The sequence below is a fragment of the Lissotriton helveticus genome, chromosome 10 (assembly GCF_964261635.1).
Source record: "Lissotriton helveticus chromosome 10, aLisHel1.1, whole genome shotgun sequence".
In the NCBI taxonomy this organism is placed as follows: domain Eukaryota; kingdom Metazoa; phylum Chordata; class Amphibia; order Caudata; family Salamandridae; genus Lissotriton; species Lissotriton helveticus.
This window is the reverse complement of record NC_136071.1, coordinates 281609931-281629430: the sequence shown is the minus strand read 5'-3', so window position 1 is coordinate 281629430 and position 19500 is coordinate 281609931. Positions and strand designations below refer to the sequence as shown.

The window sequence follows — 19500 nt, the reverse complement described above, 5'->3', positions numbered from 1 at the left end:
CCTGGCATTTTCCATATAATTAAAAATTTACCGAACTTACCACGTAATCAATTATATGTTGCATGATTTGCAGATTTTAAGGAAAAAATATTTCGAGTTCATGTGGATCAAAAGTTAATTAAAATGAGGCCACACTTGTTGATGATCCAATCAAATGTTATCTGGTCATTTTCAGTTGCTGATTGCGCTATTTACACTGATACTAGTGAGGTGTAACTTTGGCCTAAATCATGTTTAGATGTGTAAAAGGCTAATATAATAATGTAATACTGCTACAAATTGTGCCGCATTACATTGTTAATTTGCCTCTTCTTGCAGCATAATTACGTCCTCACTTGCCACATAATTTGGTCCTCCGCTGCCACATAATTCTAGTGGCCTTCAATATATTATATGTATTTAATGTTTGTTTAAATCTGTTCCAATGTCTGACCTAGATTTAAAAAAACTGCTTATAAATAAATAAATTCAAGAAGCAATTTTCCTTCTTGTTAAAGACTTGAGGTAAGATAAGTTGGGCCAAGGTTTTGGTTTGAGGGAATGACCAATGTAGTAGAGCAGAAGGAGACCTAGTAGGCAGAAGGAATAGTTAATTTTACCATCGCTTGCAGTTAATCAGCCCCGCTTATCTACCAAGAGTGTACTGTGAATAAGTCAGGCTCCCTAGTGATCAAATTGAGCACATTCCCAAAAGTCCTGTTTACAATGCATGATAAATGACTCATGTGTGATTTGCAGTAACTGAATAGAAGATCCACTGCCTTCCGATTTATACTATTAAAATGTGTGAATTCACGTTATCTCCTGGTATCTTTTTTCTACCTAACAGGCGCATAATTCTGTACAGGGGTCAGGTTATCACAGAAAATTTATAATTTCTACTATCATAAGCAGTTAGAAATGTGATTATTATTGCCCCTTTTAAAATCCAATATTCTGGGACTCAAATCAAATCAAATCAAATCAAAAAAGACTTTATTCGGTTGTTCAATTTGTAGGAACACCATAAAAGTTCACATCATACATGTTATACACTTTTTCCAAATTTAAGATATTTTAGTTAAAAAAAATTTTTAAAACAATTAATATTTTACATAAAAAAGGCAAATTGAATACAAAGGTCTCTCTTTATAGACCTTAAGATATGTCGTATAGTTTTTACAGATTCAGTCCTCATTTAAAAGGTTTGAGCGATGAAGAATGCAAAATTTAAGAAATCGCGCCATTGCTTTTGCTATTTTCTCATCTTCCAGGTATTGAAGTACCAAATATGCTGGACGGCATTGGCGCAATCCCCAGGTTTTCAGTATGGGCAATAGCCAGCGCTTTCGTGATTCTGTGTAGAATTTAAAAAATAAAATTGTATGTATAGTTGTTTGTAGTGAGACAGAATCACATGGACATGGGATTAAGTTTGATGACCAATCATTTTGAGTGGGAAAAGAGACCATTGGATGAAACATATTGAATCTAAAACGAGTCAGCAACGTTTTTTCATATTGGGTTAATCTGTACATAAGATAAGGTTCAATGGAGAACACAGTCTGTACCAGTAAACTCTGTTGGACAGATGGTTTCTGTACCTCTTTTAATAGGCGTATCTGTCGCATGTGAGCTAAACATGTTTTTTTCAGTTCCGCCTTCGAGATCTCAGTTAATGTTGACGGGAGATGGAAAAACTTTTCATACCCTAGGTCCTTTAGTAGAGCTTTAACATATGTTAACCATTTAACCTTTCCACAGTAATCAAGAGTCAAGATATCTTGTATTATTGATCTTGTTAAGTGGCATTGTTCAGTTACCCAAATTCGACGCCACAGCATTATGGGTTGGGTTTTTATGATATCAGATATATAGTCTATACCTAACTCTGAATGGCAGGCGTATGTGGAGGAACTCTTAGGGACACCAAGTAAATAAGGCAAAAATGAGTTTTCTACTTTTTGCAATTCGCCCACATTCGCAAAACCCCATATACCTGCTCCATACGTGGCAGTGCTGGCGCATTTGGCATTATATATTTTCAAAAGTTCCAGTGCTGGTTTCTGGCCCAGTTTTTGTGCAAACGATTTCAGCGCTGTAGTTGCTCTCAGAAAGGCCAGTTTCCTGGCATTAATCGCTGCCTTCCACTTAAATTTCTCGTCTATCACAATTCCCAAATATGGATATGTTGCAGTTCTGTCCAATATCTCTCCTTTTACAAACAATCTTCTGGTTTTTGTAGTATTTTTCCCCGCATGCATCGTATATGTTTTTTTTACGTTCAGGGTCAGGTTTAGTTTTAGCATGAAGGCACAGTATCTGTCTAATGCTTTCTGTAGTTCAACAGGAGTTCTTGCTAGTATGACCGCATCATCAGCGTATAACAAAGCTGGTAGTTGCCGACGTTCAATTGAGGGGAGGTCTTTACTGCCTTCCAACATAATGACCTCTAGCCCGTTTGTGTAAAGGGTGAATAAAGAGGGGGCAAGGACACACCCCTGCCTAACCCCTTTTTCCACCCTAAAACTCTCTGTGAGTTCTCCCTTGGTCCGAATCTCACTTTTCCTGTTGTGCCGGTGTACAGTTCTCGGAGAAAATCTACAATTGGAGGGTCAACACCCATTTTTAAGATGATTTTCCACAGCCTCGAGTGTACTACACAATCGAATGCTGCAGACAAATCAACGTATACCATATGCAGCGTGGACCCTTTGGCCTCCATGTATTTTCCAGCAATTAAAGACAGATTTAGTGCTTGGTCCACTGTTCCTAGCCCCTCTCGGAACCCATATTGTATAGCCGAGATGATGTTCTGGCTGGTTGCCCACTCCTGGAGTCTATCGAGAAGGATCCGACCTGCCATCTTCCCTAATGAGTCCAGAAGCGATATTGGTCTATAGCAAGATGGGCTGTTTCGATCTCCTTTTTTAAAGATGGGGACCAATATTGAAGTCTTCCAAGATTCTATTAAACCCTCTTCAATAGTAGCATTCAGAACGTTAGTCAGTATCGGGGACCAGAGATCTACTTCATATTTAAAAATGTCCACTGGGGTCCCATCTGATCCTGGGGCTTTACCCATTTTTGAGGCTTTTAGTGCTTTTTGTATCTCACTATGTGAAAACTGTAAAGATATCGGATATAACACTTGTGTCAAAGAGTCTATATGATCATTGTCCTGAATATTGCCTTTGCTAAAAACTTTAGAGAAGTGGCTCACCCATTCGCTGATCGGAACGTCGATGGATGGTTGATGATGGATGGTTGATCATCACTTCCTGGTAAAAAAGGGGATCTAACTACTTGCCAAAAGGCTGAACTATCTTTTAATTCTGAGCTCCTACTAAGGCGTTCCCATAAATCAGTTTTTATCTCCTGTTTTCTGGTTTTCAACGCAATTGCATACGCCCTTCTAAGTTTAGTAACTTCCAGTCTATTTCTTTTTTCCCTAATTAGGGCTTCCTTCAAATTCGAATATGCTTTTGTGCATGCCGGGCTAAACCAGCCTTTTTTTCCCTGACTTTTTTGTTTGTGTACCCTAGTAAGTTCTTTTTTTATTTTCTGTGTAATGGCGTTAAAGCTATTTAAGACTTCTTTAGGGTTTGTCCTACAATCAAGGCACGTTATTATCTCTGGGTGACTTTGCCTGACTATTTTTTCAGTTACAGCTGCTTTATCAATGTTTCCCCATTTTAGTGTGTAACCGTTCAAGGCTCCTAATTTAAGCTCTTCTTGATCTAAGATGGTCATAGTAGCTTGTTTCTTGTGAGGTTTTGATTCACGTATGGCGATGGTAAGTGGAAAGTGGTCGCTTAGTGGGTTTTTAATGACCTCAAATAGTTTGATTCGTGGGCCGTCAGAGAATGAAACTAATACATAATCTATCAGGCTCTTTAAGCCTCTGCCGTTAAAAGTTGGTGAAAAGGCTACTGGCGAGGTCTTTAACTCATTAGCGAAACCTAGTTCAAGTTCAGTCATAATCTCACTCATTTTTTCGCCTTCATTCGAGTGTAGAAAATGAGTTACGCTATTACCATTATCATCATTGATTCCATATTTATCACTATCATCACTCCTACATAGTTTAAGATTAAAATCTCCACCCCACACTATTGTGCAAGACTTCCTGATATAATGTGCTCTTAAGTCTTGGAGGACTTGCAAAATCTCAGAAAGAAGGGCGATCAGATCTGGCGAATTCAAATTATTATAGAAATTTACTATTAGATATACCTTGTTTTTAATACTCTTTAAAATAATTAGTTGGTAGTTCTTTTCTAATTTTAGGGAAAGTATATCTTCACATGGTAGAGTGTTTGCAATATATATAGCTAAACCACCACTATTTCTTCCTGATGAGGATTTTGTAGCTCCAGAAAAAAACGTCTTATAGCCCATTATATGTATTGGGTCAATGGCCCAGGTTTCCTGAAGGCAGATGATATTGCTCAGGTTAACCTGGGTCTGGAAATTGGGGTTTGTCTGTTTTGAAGACAGGCCGGCGATATTCCAGAAAGTAAAATGCACTTGGGAGCTAGTCTGGTTAAGGCTTAAAGGAGTTACTATATTTGTTGTATTAATCATTAGCTCAACAGAAACTGTCGGGGTGTCTTTCACGGACACTGGTGTGGGCTTATTTTCCGGTATTTGAAAGATTGAAATTGGTGATAGACCCCCCCATTTTTGATGGATGGGTTTCCATTCCATCAAACTGAGAGTGGCGGAGTCAATCAAAGTCCAAACCGGACAGTGTACTAAATCTATTGTAAGTTGGAATATTGTAAGAATTAGTTGATGCTGCAGCAACTTGGCGCCATCGAATGTCTCCATGCTCGTGGTGTGGAGTTGTCAAATAAGGATGGGTTGCCATAGGTAAGTGAATTTGGCTTTGATGCCATTGTAAAGGACCGGACGGATGGGTGGGGTTGGAGTTCTGATGGAAAGGAGGATAGTTGGTTTCAGATGCCCAATGATGGTCATGTAGAGGAGTGATAGGATTGGTTAACATATTCGGGCCATTTGTGATCAGATGTCTATAAAAATAGCCCAGTGGGAGAAGAGTAGTATTAAATTCCCACGTAGATGGTAGAGGGGCCCTGGCCAATGTTTTTTCGGCCCATTGTGGGTTGTTAAATTTGACCGTTATACAATCCCCCTCAAATGTTTTCCTCAAAGGGCCTATCCATCCTACTCTTTGTGTATGAATGATTTCTCCTGAACATTCTATTGGGAAATTGCAATTAGCTATCAACCAATGTAAGATTTTATTTTTCAATGAGGAGGAGGTTTCATCCTGGTTGTATTTTAGTTTCGGAACGTTTACCAAAACTAATACATAAGCTCCACACTCAGGTGGCAGAGTGATACACGGAGGAATCTGCCTTGAGTTATATGGCTGTTCATAGCGAGTCTGTTGCCTTTGAAAGTCTGGTATCATATTACTGATTTGATTAGGTGTTTTTCTTCCACTTTGGGATGTTGTGTTTGCCTTCCCTAATTGGGTGTTTGTGTTATGGACATTCGTGTCAGTACTAGGAGTGGAACTAGTAGTTAATATAGTAGCAGTTCTATTGCTTGTGGACATGATGGGTTTCTGTTTTGTCACAGTATCCGGAACTAGAAAAGTTTCTGATTGAGAGTTTATAAATTTCGCAGATTTAGTAACATTTGTTTTTGGATCTATGGTAACTTTAGGAGCAGTGCAGGAAGCTTTTTTATTATAGATAGTTAGTTCTTCAAGCTGTTTTTCTATGCGGGCAAGCCTAGATTCAATTGGTGACATAAAGATGCTTAAAAGGTCTCCAAATCTTTCGACCAGCTGGTCGTTTGCTAGTGTTGCATCAGGCTTGTCCTTATACCCATAGGTGGTCCCCTGCGTATCTGCATTTATTGTCTCGAGGCGCTGAATTGTTCCAGTAGCATTTAGGTGCTTATTTGACCTTTTCTTGTGTCGAGTATTTGCTGTGTTACGTTTTCTGCCTGCATCAGAAGCAGGTTTCGTAAGTAGTTTATTTTGTTTGCGTATAGCACCCCCTTGTCTTGTTCTTGGATTAGTCTCACTGATGCCCTCTACTATTTCTGGTGTTGGTTCTATGTTAACGTCTGGAGTTCTTTCTAGATCAGTGCTCGATTCGGAATCAGTTAGAGGGTTAGATGCCGATAGATTGACCTCATTAGGTAGTATATGAAGGTCTGCTTGTATTTCTCGTGTACAGCTTGTATATAGATTTTTAGAGCTGACTGGAGTTTTTGCTAGTTTAATGCTTCCTAAAGAGGAGCGTCTGGCTATTTCCAGATCACACGAAACCCTTAGTTCGAGGAGTGAGATGCTTAAGTCAATTGCATCATTAGTCCTTGTAATGAAGCTATTTATCGGACCGATCACCGATGCAGCTCCTGCGGCTGTCTTACTTCTGCTGGCTCTTGTGGACATTTTCTAATGAATGATGCTAAAAAGAGCCCAATAGCGGAAGTATAATGTATCAGCTATTTTAATATTGCACAATACAGGAGATGGATCAAAAAGTCTTACTTGGTGGGGGACAACAGATGTTAGAGGGGTACACCCAACCCGACCTCCTCGTCCTCTGAGGGCCTCAGAGGGCCCGCCCTTTGCCCAGGCTTCGCCCGGCATCCCGCGAGACGGGTCCGATGACGTATTTAAGCGCCTCCTGGCGCTCCCTGATGACGCGGAACACCGCAAGGGCTTATGAGTGTTGTAGTTCGCCCCTCGCCGGTCTCCTCTCGGCGGCCCCACTCTTGATGGAAAACGAGCAGCCGGGCAGCGGGAGACAGGCGGGCGGGTCCGCGGCTGACACAAGGGGTCGGCAAGGGTTCTTGACAAGCGATTTTCCCAACAGCAGCAATGGCAAAAAGTAGTTCAAAGGAAGTTCTGGGACTCAAAAATTGAAAGTGAGATCGTTATCTCCTATAACAAGTTGTGCCATTTGAAATGGGGCATCAAATGAAGATTTTGATGCTGTGTGCAAGAAAACCCTCATATAGCAGCATTTGCCATGAATTTAACACTGCTCCCCCAAGTGGTGGTAAAGAATAAAGATCAGAAGGTTAAACCTGGGATGAATGAGTTTCCAAGAAAAGAAGCACGCATTCTATCAGAGAGAATAAAACAAAACAATATGCATTTCTAACCTGGTTAAGTATCACCGAAAACAAATTATATTTTACTGTAGTTCCTTATAAAAAAAAGTCCCAGAAGGGTTGTCTGTGTCATGCTGTAACTCACCGACATCCACGTGCGCATGCGCGTGCCCATTTGCCACACCATTTCTCTCCTCAATCTCATCCAGCTTTAGGACGACAGGAGACGGGGTAGTCCGCGTTTCCGGCATATTCGCCAAGCCCATCTTCATCTGAATGTTGCTTGCGTAATTAAACTGCCACTTCACTTTCTGAATAACACTGTCTAGAACAGGTGAGAATAAATTCCATGAAAAGGGGTTGGGATAAATTAATGCAAATACCATTTCTGTCATAATCTTCTTCTTATGAACTTATATTAATTTAGTGAACACATGTTAAATAAAACGTAAGTTGGTTTGCGCCAGGCCATCCCTACCCTATTCAGAACTTTGGATGGGCCATGGAACCCCCGGGAGTGCATTTTAGAATGTTGATGTGCCCCAGTCTGATTTGTACCTTATGGCTGAGGGAGCTTTTGTGGCAGTTGGGAACGCCTATCAAGAGAATAAAACTACCCGTTATATCTGGATGTTCCGGATTTCTTCTTTCACACTTCGTTTCATTTGACAACGACTACAATATGATGTGCAGGGGGCAGCTTGGAGTTCCCACCCCTGTAATCTACGTCTCTGCATCTGCCGGCTTTTGAGCTCCTTGAACGTGTACTGTGGTTGTCATGTTTTCAATTATATAGCCTACGATCTCTGTCCTGAAATCTTCCAACCCGTGAGAGGACGCTTCTGCTCATAGAGTATTTATCTGGACTTTCTGTGGCTCGTTTCAGGTAGCCGTAAAGCATACCTGCTTGTGAGCTCGTTGCCAGTGTGTTTATAGTGCCGGAACATAAACTCAGTGTGCAGGACTCATTCCATATCGTGTGTGTGTCTTTCAGTCAGTGGTTTGCCAATACGGAAGATTCAATCTCTGGCCTCTTCAGGAACTTCAAGTTATCTGCATGTGGGACATGCTTTTTTGAGGAGAGTTTGTGTTTGCGTTGTGTGGCCTCTCAGAGGTATCTGAGCTGTCATCTTTCTGCTGACTGGAGGAATATCAGTATTATTGCGGTATCGATTGTCACTGAGTTTTTTATTTCATGCCTGTCTGTGGTTGCGTTCGTATCCTATCCGCTTGGCACAGTGATCATTTATGTTTTCCTTACTTGTATACCTTATTTAAATATTCATTTTTCTAATTGTCCTTTCAATATGGCTGTAGGAAATATGAGTCAACCCCCACCATTTTTGAATGAGGAAGGAGAACCAGATATTCCTTCGGATAGATGGGTTCTAATTTTGCATTCTTATTTAATTGCCACAGGGGAGAAATGTATCTTCTGTAAGAAAACAACACATATTGTTGCATAATTTAGGAATCCAAGGAAAAAAAGTTTATGACGATTTATCGGACAATGGTAGTGGGGTGGAGGAGGGAGAGGAAGATGATTTTACTAAAATGTTAAGAAAATTAGGAACCCATTTTGAGGAAAGATTAATGTGGTGCTTGAGAGGCATACACTTTTTAAGGGTAAGTATGAAAATATTACCTCATACATAGCAACATTAATGGGGTTGTCGGCTACTTGTGAGTTTGGACCCTTAACGGATTCCTTGATCAGAGATCAATTGGTCCGATGCACCAACGACTAGAAGGTCCAAGAGAGAATCTTAACTCAAAATCCTGACCTAGATGAAGCAATTCATATAGCCAAGAGTATTGAGCATACTGCTTTTTGTGTAAAAGAAATTAAACTTAATAAGGATAATAGTAGAGATGAAAAGGAAGTAAATGCTATAAAAGATGCAGACCAAGTACTCAAAGTTAAAGATGTAAAACAAACAGTTAAATCCAGGTTAAGAAATTAAAACATGAAATGCTATAGATGTGGAAATACTAATCATCTCGCTAATCACCCAAACTGTCCGCTAGAAGTGTGAACTGCAGAAAATGTAACAGGACAAGGCAATTTGCGAAAACATGTAAACAAGGATTACAGGAAAAGAAGTACATGTTGCCCATACAGAGGTACATTCTGAACACAAGGATGATAAAAAACGTATTTTTAATGTGTATAATCAGGAGGAGGATGACAAAGTTAGGTATCCATCATGTGATATTCAACTAGATGATAAAACTATCAGTACTTTTGCCGACTCCTGTTCACCATACACCTTAATTGATGATGGAATCTTTCATGACAATTTTAAAGAGAATGAGTATGTCCTAGAGAAGCCTGGTAAAGGGTATGGTGAAACTGACAATTTCCTTTAAAGAGAGACACTCTATTGGTAAGATTTATATCACAGAGAAGGGGTGCAATTTATTAGGTTTGAAATACCAAAGAGATCTCGGTATAACATTAGATCCTAATAATGAGGAAAAGGTTCTACTCAAACACAGAACCTTAGTGGGAAAAGATGTATGTGAGGATTTTACAGAAGTATTCGCAGAAGAAATAGGCACGCTAAATAATTATCTACACAAGATCAAACTTAAATCAGATGCTGTTCCTCTTGTACACAAAACATGTTCCATTCTTTTACTCATGGTCAAACCATTAAAAGAAGAGCTGAAGAAGTTGGAAGAACAAGGTGTAGTTGAAGCTGGGGAAAGGTCAGAATAATTAGCCCCTTTTGCTATAACGTCCCAAAAAGAAGGAACAAATATTTGCCTGTGTGTGGACTTGAGGAGTTTGAATGCCAATATATGGATTAACAGGTGTCCCTTTCCAAAAAAAAATTAAATGCTGAGCGTTATACATGATGCCAAGTACTTTTCAGTATTAGATCTTTCTTCAGCATACCATCATGTTGCTCTCCACCCATATTCACAAATACCTACAGCTTTTACCACTCCCTTTGGAACCTACAAATTCCTGAGGATACCGTCTGGTCTTGCGTCTGCAGTGGTGGCATTCCAGAGAATAATGAAACATGTTCTTGAGGGTGTGGATAAAACAATATGTTTCCAGGATGATATCCTGATCCATGGGTTTTGAAAAACTCAGTAAGGCTGGTCTCACCCTCAAGAAAAAAAAGCGAAGGAATAAAACAAAAATTTGATTTGATTGAATTGGTTTCTAAAGTTCCAATTCCTACTAATAAGGATGAAATTAAATCTCTCCTAGGTCTAGCTGAGTACATGTCGAAACTCATAAAAAAAAAAAATCAGTATTAGTCCAACCGATTAGAGACATGTTAAAGAAGGATACTTCTTTTGAATTGTTACCTGACCATACCTTTACTTTCAACGAGATCAACAAAGCCATTGCCTCGGTTCCTTGCATTGGTAACTTTGATAGTAAAAGAGATACTATACTCACAACTTATGCCAGTAATACACTCAGTTCAGCAATGGGGAACTCTAAAAAGATCTTAAACGGACTGCACAGCACCAGAAATGGACTTGGGTGGGAAAGGTAAGTGTTAACTACTTTACTTCCTGTAGTCTGTTCTTGGTGATCCGATCGTCAGCCAGGCAGCCGACTGTCCTCAGCAACTGACTCTGCAGCAAGCAGGCAGCTGGCTGAGTCTGCCTTGAGCCATCCCCACGGAAATCATATTTGGTTTGCCACGGGAGCCCGGTTAGTTCAGGTAGCCTATCCGAGTCCTCTCCTGGCGGATGGTCAATGAGTCTGACGGCAGGTCACAGGTCATGAATCCGACGACAGGTTCGGCAATATTGAATATTGAATTGTCCACGGGCGGCCCGGCCTGTGCAAGCACTAGTTACTCAGCACTGCTTGAGACTGCACTGGACCGCTGCAAGCAGAGCCAGGAGCGCCATAATGATTGCTGCCGGCGGTGCCACCCGCAAACCTCTAAGCAGCTGGCCTTTACGCTCCTAGAGACCGCGACGCTACTAGTCTAGTAGGAGGCAGGACATGACATTCCCTCTGCGGCGCCACGGCCAATGTATCAAACATATTGACAGTCTAGGTAGTACTTGTACCTTTTGGGCATACTACAGGGCCGGCCGTAACATCAGGCTGGCACAGAGGTGCGTCAAGTGACTCAGAACTGCGCAAGCAGAGCGGCGACGCAGGATTCCAATTGAATAAATATAATACATTGCCAGCGCGGCCTTAGCTCTCAGCTGACAGTCCTGACAAGTACCACGGAGTGCCCCAAGCCAGCTGGAGCAGTGCACGATGCCACAGGCGGCGCACTGCCAGCTGCAACACATAGTTTGTAGCGCTTCAGTGACAGCAAACATGTCATGCAAATATGCATTTTAGTGCTGTGATGCAGAGCACCACTCTAAAATGTGTTAGTCTAATGCCTTTTGCGTGGTACTTGGCAGTACTGAATATCTCCAAGATAAAGTGACGTTGTTGTACACGAATCTAGGACCCTAGTGTAACTTTTCCCTGATTCATGCCCTTATATAGGTATACTTTACTCTATCCTTATATAGGCATAGAAATCATTACCATATTTGGCCTGAGCCTTACAGCCCAAATACGGCAAGGCTACTTCCACTAAGTTCTGAGAATTCACAACGATTTCTTGGAAAAAAACGCCTTCAGCAGCTAGGATCTTCCCCCTGCTTGAATATTAAGTTATCCAAGAAATCCTGGAGTTTTCTGGGAATTGAACCTTTGAGTGATGTTATTAAGTCCAATCATGCGTCAAACTCGGCACTTTCATGGTATAAATATGCCTACATTTGCCCAAACTAACACACGGTGGTTCTTGGAGCAGATCAACTAACTACTTGCCCGACGCCCTGCAGCAGCAAGTGCCGAAGGAAGCGGACCCTCCAGCAGACGCACTGAGAGACGCTGTTTCTTCTCTTGCCGAGAATTCCAGCTCCAGTGTTTCCAGCTTACCCTTGCGGGTATCTGGGAGATCGAGTCCTGAGAGAGAGATACAAGACCTCCTTCATTCTAAACCAAGGTACGGAGCGGATTAGAGCCTTAGAGTATTCTTGATTAGACTCTTGGCAGATTCTAGGCAAAGAATACTAAACTTAAAAATACTCCTAAACTTATTTCTTCCCTTGTGCTAGGCTTAGGTCAGTAACATGGGGGTAGGCGTATTTTAGAAGCACCAGTTGAGTACTTTTAGCCATCTCTTTTATCATTGTATGTATTTTATGCATTTTATCTATTTAAAGCAACTTATGGCTTAGAAACCATATCATGCTTTTACAGTACTACTTTATAATACTGTTTGTATTATATGCATTGTACTTTATAACCAGCATTACTATTGGAGCAGTACATTTCTCATGCTTGAGATAGAAGACTGTTCAATAAATACCTTTTTATTGAAAACGCCCGTCTCTCTAATTTCTAAGCAACTCTGGTGAAACTAAGTATATACGATTGACTGATTAAAATAGTTATCTATTGTTTTCACGACTCTGAAGATTGATTTCTTATTCTTGGGAAACAAAGTTGTCATGTTATATGGTTGTCAGAAACTAATCCCTTCTTGTACTTTCGAGAACGTTTCTAGTGACCTCTGAGCTAGCTGGCACACACATAATTAAGTCTAATATATTCGGCAGAGACCTAGTTGACCGTAGTCCTACGTCTAAGCTGCAGTATATATTATTCCAATGCGCAGAGCCTATTGGGAATATAGGAACTACACTACAACGTATATAGCGGCAAGTTCGTAGAAGCACAACTAGTGGCACTACCAGGCTACCTTTTAAGGACCAACTTGGCAGACCAGCTGTCAAAATGACCTAGCATTAATAATTCACTAAAATATAGGTAGAGTGCACACTGGGTTGTCTCACAAGAGTATTTCTCACTCACTATATGTTAATAGCCATTTGTGGTACTATTCAGAAAAATAGGGGACTATTTTATATGTGAAAAGAAAACTCACTCATTGCTGCACTGTTTGTCATATTCAGTTCGTCATCTCTTATATGCATTCTAGACAAAATGCAACCCTTTTTAGTTACTTTTTCCAGGTAACAAGAAAGGCAATACGTTGTTGTATGGTGTTTTAGGACCCGAGTGAAATTTACTGATTCATGCCCTTATATAGATACAACCCACATTGCCCATATATAGGCATCGAAATCATAACGATATTTAGACATAGCCCATGCAGTCCAAATACAGGCATGGCTACTTCCACCCGTTCCAAAAAGCCACAACTATATCTTGGAAAAATCGGCTTAAGCAGTCAGGGACATCCCCTTGCTTGAATATTGATTTGTCCAAGAACTCATGGAGTTTTCAAAGAACTACCATCCCCTTGGGGTTCTTTGATGACGTTATTATGCCTGACTTTACGTCAAACTAGGCACCCTCAAGGTATAAATATGCCTACACTTGCTCTAGCAAGCACACGGTGGTTCGGAGCAGCTCGACTATCTACTCACCCAACGCAGCTCGCTACAGCAAGTGCCGAAGGAAGCCGACCCTCCAGCTGACGCACTGATCGAGAAGCTGTCCTTTCTCTCGCCGAGAATCCAGCTCCAGTGTTTCCAAGCTCCCCTTGCGGGGTGTTGGGAAAACGAGTCCCGAGACAAGAGATACCAGACCTCCTTCATTCTAAAACCAAGGTACGGAGTTGATTGGACCCTAAGAGAAATCTTGGATAGATTCTTGGCAAAGAAACTAAACCTATGCTACACCACACTTACTTCTTCCCTCGTACTAGACTTAGGTTAGGTACATTGGGGTAGGCGTATTTTAGAAGCACCAGTTGAGTACTTGTAGCCTTTGGTATTTATGTATGTATTTATCTATGGCTTAGAAACCATACAATGCTTTTACAGTATTATTTTATAATACTCATCTTGCTTTACGTATTATACTTTGCAACCAGTATTACAATTGTAGCAGTTCACTTTACTTGCAAGAGAAAGAAGACTGTTCAATAAGTCCTTTTATTGAAAACGCCTGTCTCTCTATTTTTCTCTGCACCTCTGATGAAACAAAGCATGCATGATTGACTGAGTAAAATATTTATCTATTGTTTCCACGACTCTGAAGATACGTTTATTCTTGGGGAAACAAAGTTGTCATGTTTATGCGGTTGTAAGAAACTAATCCCTTCTTGTTTATTCGAGAAAGTTTCTAGTGACCTCTGAGCTAGCTGGCACTCACAATTACATTTAATATATTCGATAGAGACCTAGTCGACCTCAGTCCTACGTCAAATCTATAGGATATATTATTCCAATGCACAGAGTCTATTTGCAATATAGGAACTGCACTACAACGTCTGGCCTTAATGTGTTAAGCAGGATATGTGCATGCCTGTATTTGCATGCAAGAACACATTAAAATACATTAAAGCCAGACCAACTGTTTTTGCAATTCACAGTACATTATTATCAGCTAAAGAAATTAACCTTAGATGTGCATCTAGGCATACTAATAGGATATTCTGCATTTCAAGCAGCAGTGCAGTCAAAGTCAATTTAGATCGGATTTCGACTGCCCAGGACTTACCTATCACAGGAAGGCAGTCAGGAAGTACGTCTCTCGATATATTTTACTTTCAAAGCTTGTGACAGGACTGCTGCTGTATTGGGGGGTCACAGAGGACTGTAAACACTGCCACCTTGACAGACAGTAACAGCCACATGCATCAATGTTCCCGTTTGCGAATTCTTAATTGCGAAAATTAAGGAATCGCAATTAAGAATTCGCAAACGGCTATGCATCAAGAAATTGCATTTTTTTTGCGATTTCTCAATTTTCCTCAATTGCGATTCACAATTTGCGAATCGCAATTAAGGAATCCTTTTCCATTGATTCGTATGGGCCTAGAGGCCCATAGGAATGAATGTGAAGGCATTCTCATTTTACGATTCACAATTAAGGAATCGCAAAATGAGAATGCAATTTCAAGGGTGCAGGGGGGGGGGTCCAAAGGACCCCCCCCTGCACCCCTGATATGTACCTTTAAGTACATTTTTCACACACACACATGCCCCAAGGGAATGTGTGTGTAAAATGAAACTTTAAAAAATGCACTTTTGTGCACTTTTGAAAGTCTTCGAAAATTACCATGAAGGTTAACTTCATGGTAATTTAGCACTACCTATTTGCGATTTCACAATTTTGAAAAAATCATGCGTTGCATTTAAGAAACCGCAAAATTGCGCTTTCTTAAATGCAATCGCAATTTAAGAAATCGCAAATAAATAGCGATTTCTTAAATTGCGAAAAAAGCAAAAAGCTTAATGCATCCCAAAAAAGGGATTTGCATTCACAGACGGCCGAATTTTGCGATTCGCACCGTTTGCGAATGCAAAAACCCTTGATGCATGTGCCCCTAAGTCCCCTCCACCCCACTCTCCTGAGAATGTTGTACCACATTCAGATCTCTGCTTTCCTACGACCATCGGAGACGAAAAGGCTCTATCATCTGTATCAAAATCATACCCAAGCCTCGTTGACATTGTTTAGTTCCAGGTTTGCTGGTGCCATGATTCTTGCACATTAATGTGCTGCGGAGAGTTAATTTAGCAAGACGGTTTCCTGGCCGAAAGACACCATTTCCCAAATAAAGGTATTTTATTCTTTTGAGGAAATGGGAGCTGTTTGATGGTCCGTAGAAACAGTTTAAAAAAATGTGTTAGAAACAAATGAAGACACAATTTCAGGCAAGACTGGTCCAATTTACCATATGGCCTAGCAAACGAAACTCTGTGATGAAGTAATCCACCTGGAAAAATCCTGCAGCTTTTTATCAAGTTCAATAAACCATTCTCTCTTTACTAATTGGCTGATGTGTTCTTTACTGAACTCCTTTCTTTTTCAGAAATAAAATGTTATTAGTGATAGATCTCTGGGCAGGCCCACTGATTATATACCTCAGCGTCCATTTGACTGGTGTGTTCAAATTGATGTCAATGTACTCAATGATATATGTGTGCATAAAAACAAAATCGAATCACTGTTGTCAAAATCACTTGATATGCCTTCTCCACCAACCGTGAGTCAGAAATGTGTGGTCAGGCTGGCCCTGCAAACTAGGCCTGAGGCAACTGATTGACAGATCATAGGTGGGGTGGCACGTAACCAGCAGAACAAACGAGCAAACAGGAAAGACCCAGATTAATCCCACAGATAGGCAGCGACACCACAATGGTCCAGGGAAATTGGCCCAATAAAGCACACATGGTCGGAGGGGCAGGCGTTCCCAAAGCACCATAAAGTTTGATACCACATGAAGTTAGGAACACTCAGCCTATCAGGACACAGCACACACCATGATCATGTGCTCCCCATGCCGGACATTGGGACACGTTACCAACTGACCCTCATTATGTCCACTCAAGGTCAATATAAGAGGATGAATTTTTAGTAACAAATGCCTCCTGGCTGATGCCTTGTGAACAGCCACAGATTCTCTCTCTAATTGTCTGAGTTTAAAGAAGTTATCTTTGACCCAACCTCGGTCTGCTTCATTATTTTATTGGGGCAAACCCTTCCTAGGTTAGTTAAAGAAGTCTTAACATACCTAAGCAATGGGATATGAAGAGCAAAGTCAAGGGATAAACAATCATGTAAAACTGCTCTATTTAGCAAGGCTCCCTTGGTCAATATATCAACCCAGCACAAGAGGGGTGCCAAGAGAAATGGTAGCAGAAAGATAACTGACCCCCAATTCTTCATGGACTAGGTACGAGGGGGTACTCTGGGGGACACAGAGGTGACATCTCAAAAATTTGTTCCCTGCCACCTGTAGGAGATGGTGTTTAAAGTGGCCATAAATCACACTCCCATAGATGGCCTTGGGAATGGTTTTGGCGCAATAAACTTGCAGAAGGGCGCTAATCGGGTTTCTACCCAGTCTAGTGGCATAATTCCATACAGCAGTGTTGGTCTTATCAAAATCAGACAACTTCCCTTTGAGCAGGGGGCTCCAGCATAGATTGACATCAACAGGACCCCTAAATATGGGAAACTAATGACACGTGTAAGAGGCAATAGGCCAATCTTCAAAGATTGGGTCTTTCTGTTATTTGGGCCAGTGATCACGATGTGAGAATTACGAATATTGGTGCTGCGGTCTAACCCTTCCATAAAGCCCACAAATGCATTTATAAGGGCTTGTAGGTCTCTGGCTGTTCTTGTCATAACAACAACATTGGCCACATATAACAGGACAGGTAGGGTCTGTCTTTAACTTGCGGACAATCAACACTCCCCTCTACCAATATCTGTTCAAGTTTGTTAACATACAGGGTAAAAAGGAAGGGGGCCAGATGCATCACCCTGTTCTAAAGCTGGACTGGAGAAGTGGTTTATTATCCTGGATAATTAGAATAGCAAATAATTAAATGTATAAGGTTATCATTCATAACACTCTTTTCGGGTGGATGTTCTTGAAAAGATGCTGTTCAACAGCAACTGAACACGTTTTAGCCTTGTCCAGGGAGGAAGGCCAACAAATATACCCTGAGAAACAAACTGTAGATATATAGACAATCTATTGTAACTTTTGGAATGAAACCAGGAGGCGTCAGCCAAGCCATGGTAGCATTTGGAGAAAGGATACATCTATTGCACTTTCACCAAACAATGGTAGGCTATTTTTGCTAGACCTTAACCTAACTAAGAATCTGACTTTGAAGGTCTGAGATAAGTTAAGGAATAAACACATTTTTACTCCTCACCCTTGAAGCAAGTTAGACACAGTCCATCTATTATACAGGGTATTTAATTGTGGGTGTGGCATGATGTAAACAACCAGATATACTGAAAGGGATTACATATATTCTTTCTGGATTTCACAAAGAAAGTTGGGTGCCTGACAATGCTAGATTATGTTATGGACAATTATGGACAATTACTGCTAGCTTACGCTGTTGACACAACACCAAATGATAAAAGAGGAGGCAAAGAAACAGGTTACTCAAGTTGACTACCAATAGTTATCAATCACAGATGGATCTAATATTAGTAAACATAAGGTTGTTAAAAAAACCTCAGACAACAGCACTAATATATGAACAACTCGGAAAAGCACATGGCGAGTGCCTGTGCTTATACATACATATATAAATGTGGACGAGGGTGGAAAAGAACTTAGTATGTGTCCAACATACAGCGGTTTGATGTAAAGTCATGGTCGAAAGGGCCTCACCTTTGCACAAGCATGCACTAATACCTAGATACATGTTTGAGGCTATTCTGGAAAGAGGAGAGTATACAAGTGTCTGACAGAGTTGTAAAAAACAGTCGAATTCCAGAAATAAATACAAATAAGAGAAATGACAAACATGTTGATGCTGTTAACAACCATTCAATGTTCTAATGGGTGCCCCAAGTGATAACCACCTTCTTTGAAGTCCTTGGTGGGTTCGTTATTAACACATTTCTCATTGCCCACGCTATCTATCAAACACTGCTTTGCAAAATGACATAACCTTATAACAAAAAAGTTAATTACAGCCATCATAACATTAATGTTTATAAAATATAGCAGTGTGGGAATTTCCAGCAGAATACATGTCTAAATATTCTTAGCAACTGATGACTTGACTCATGATCTGGGGGGGGGGGGGGGGTTAAAACTTCAGAAATCCTAGTCTGCTAGAAAATATTTTTTAAAAGACTTACATTTCTGAAATCTGTAAACTCCTTGTTCTTCGCTCATGCCCTCCCATCAACTAGTTGAAGTAAATAGTGACTTGTAGTTGGGTTCATGAGTAGTTGGGTTAATGAGGTCAGCAAGGGAGCACACCCCTGCTCCCTTGCTGGCCTCATTAACCCAACTACAAGTCACTATTTTCTTCAACTAGTTCTTCCGTTTCCATGTTCTTATAGTCTGATGTTCAATCAATACTAGGACATGAGTAGTTGGCACAGATTGTTCAATGATTGTAACTAGTGTAGGCAAATGCCAGGTGGGTGAATACTAAATAAAACCCTAAAGCCTGACTCTTGCCAGGAAGCAGATGGTACTGGATGATTTCTTTGATGCTAAGTAAGACATTAAACTCACAAGAGGGATAGATCTGCTAAACTGTAACTGTGTATTGTCACACTGCACAATATATGGTCTTCATCTATAATATGCCAGAGAAGAGGGTAAGGGGCAAGGACCGTAGAGGACGATTGGGAGGTGCAAACAACGGTCAATAAATGAGATGTATATTTCTAGCATAACACCGGATCATGAGGAGTGGTGCCAATTATTCAGGTTTATATGCTTATCGCCAGATTTCTTCTTTTGTTTAAATAGGTAGATTGACCTAAAATTCAGTGTTGCTGACCTAAGAATTTTAAACAAAAGTACAGGGTGTTTCAGTGCAATGTTTTATTCATTAAATGATGTATGTCAGTCAGGAAAATCTGGCCTCCACAATGAAGACGCAGTTCTGGCA

The 19500-nt window shown here is 40.6% G+C and overlaps 1 protein-coding gene across 5 annotated transcripts in view; it reads right to left on the bottom strand.

Moving 5' to 3' along the window:
• Positions 1 to 19500, bottom strand: part of SEC22C (SEC22 homolog C, vesicle trafficking protein) — a 141868-nt gene that overhangs the window by 78469 nt on the left and 43899 nt on the right. For 4 of the 5 annotated variants that reach the window (XM_078665318.1, XM_078665316.1, XM_078665317.1 and 1 more), the window contains one exon: positions 7229 to 7408. The exons of the other annotated variant lie outside the window; for it this stretch is intronic. In XM_078665318.1, the coding sequence (XP_078521444.1) occupies positions 7229 to 7408 (180 nt within the window). The remainder of the gene's footprint in view (positions 1 to 7228; positions 7409 to 19500) is intronic. 5 annotated transcript variants of the gene reach the window in all.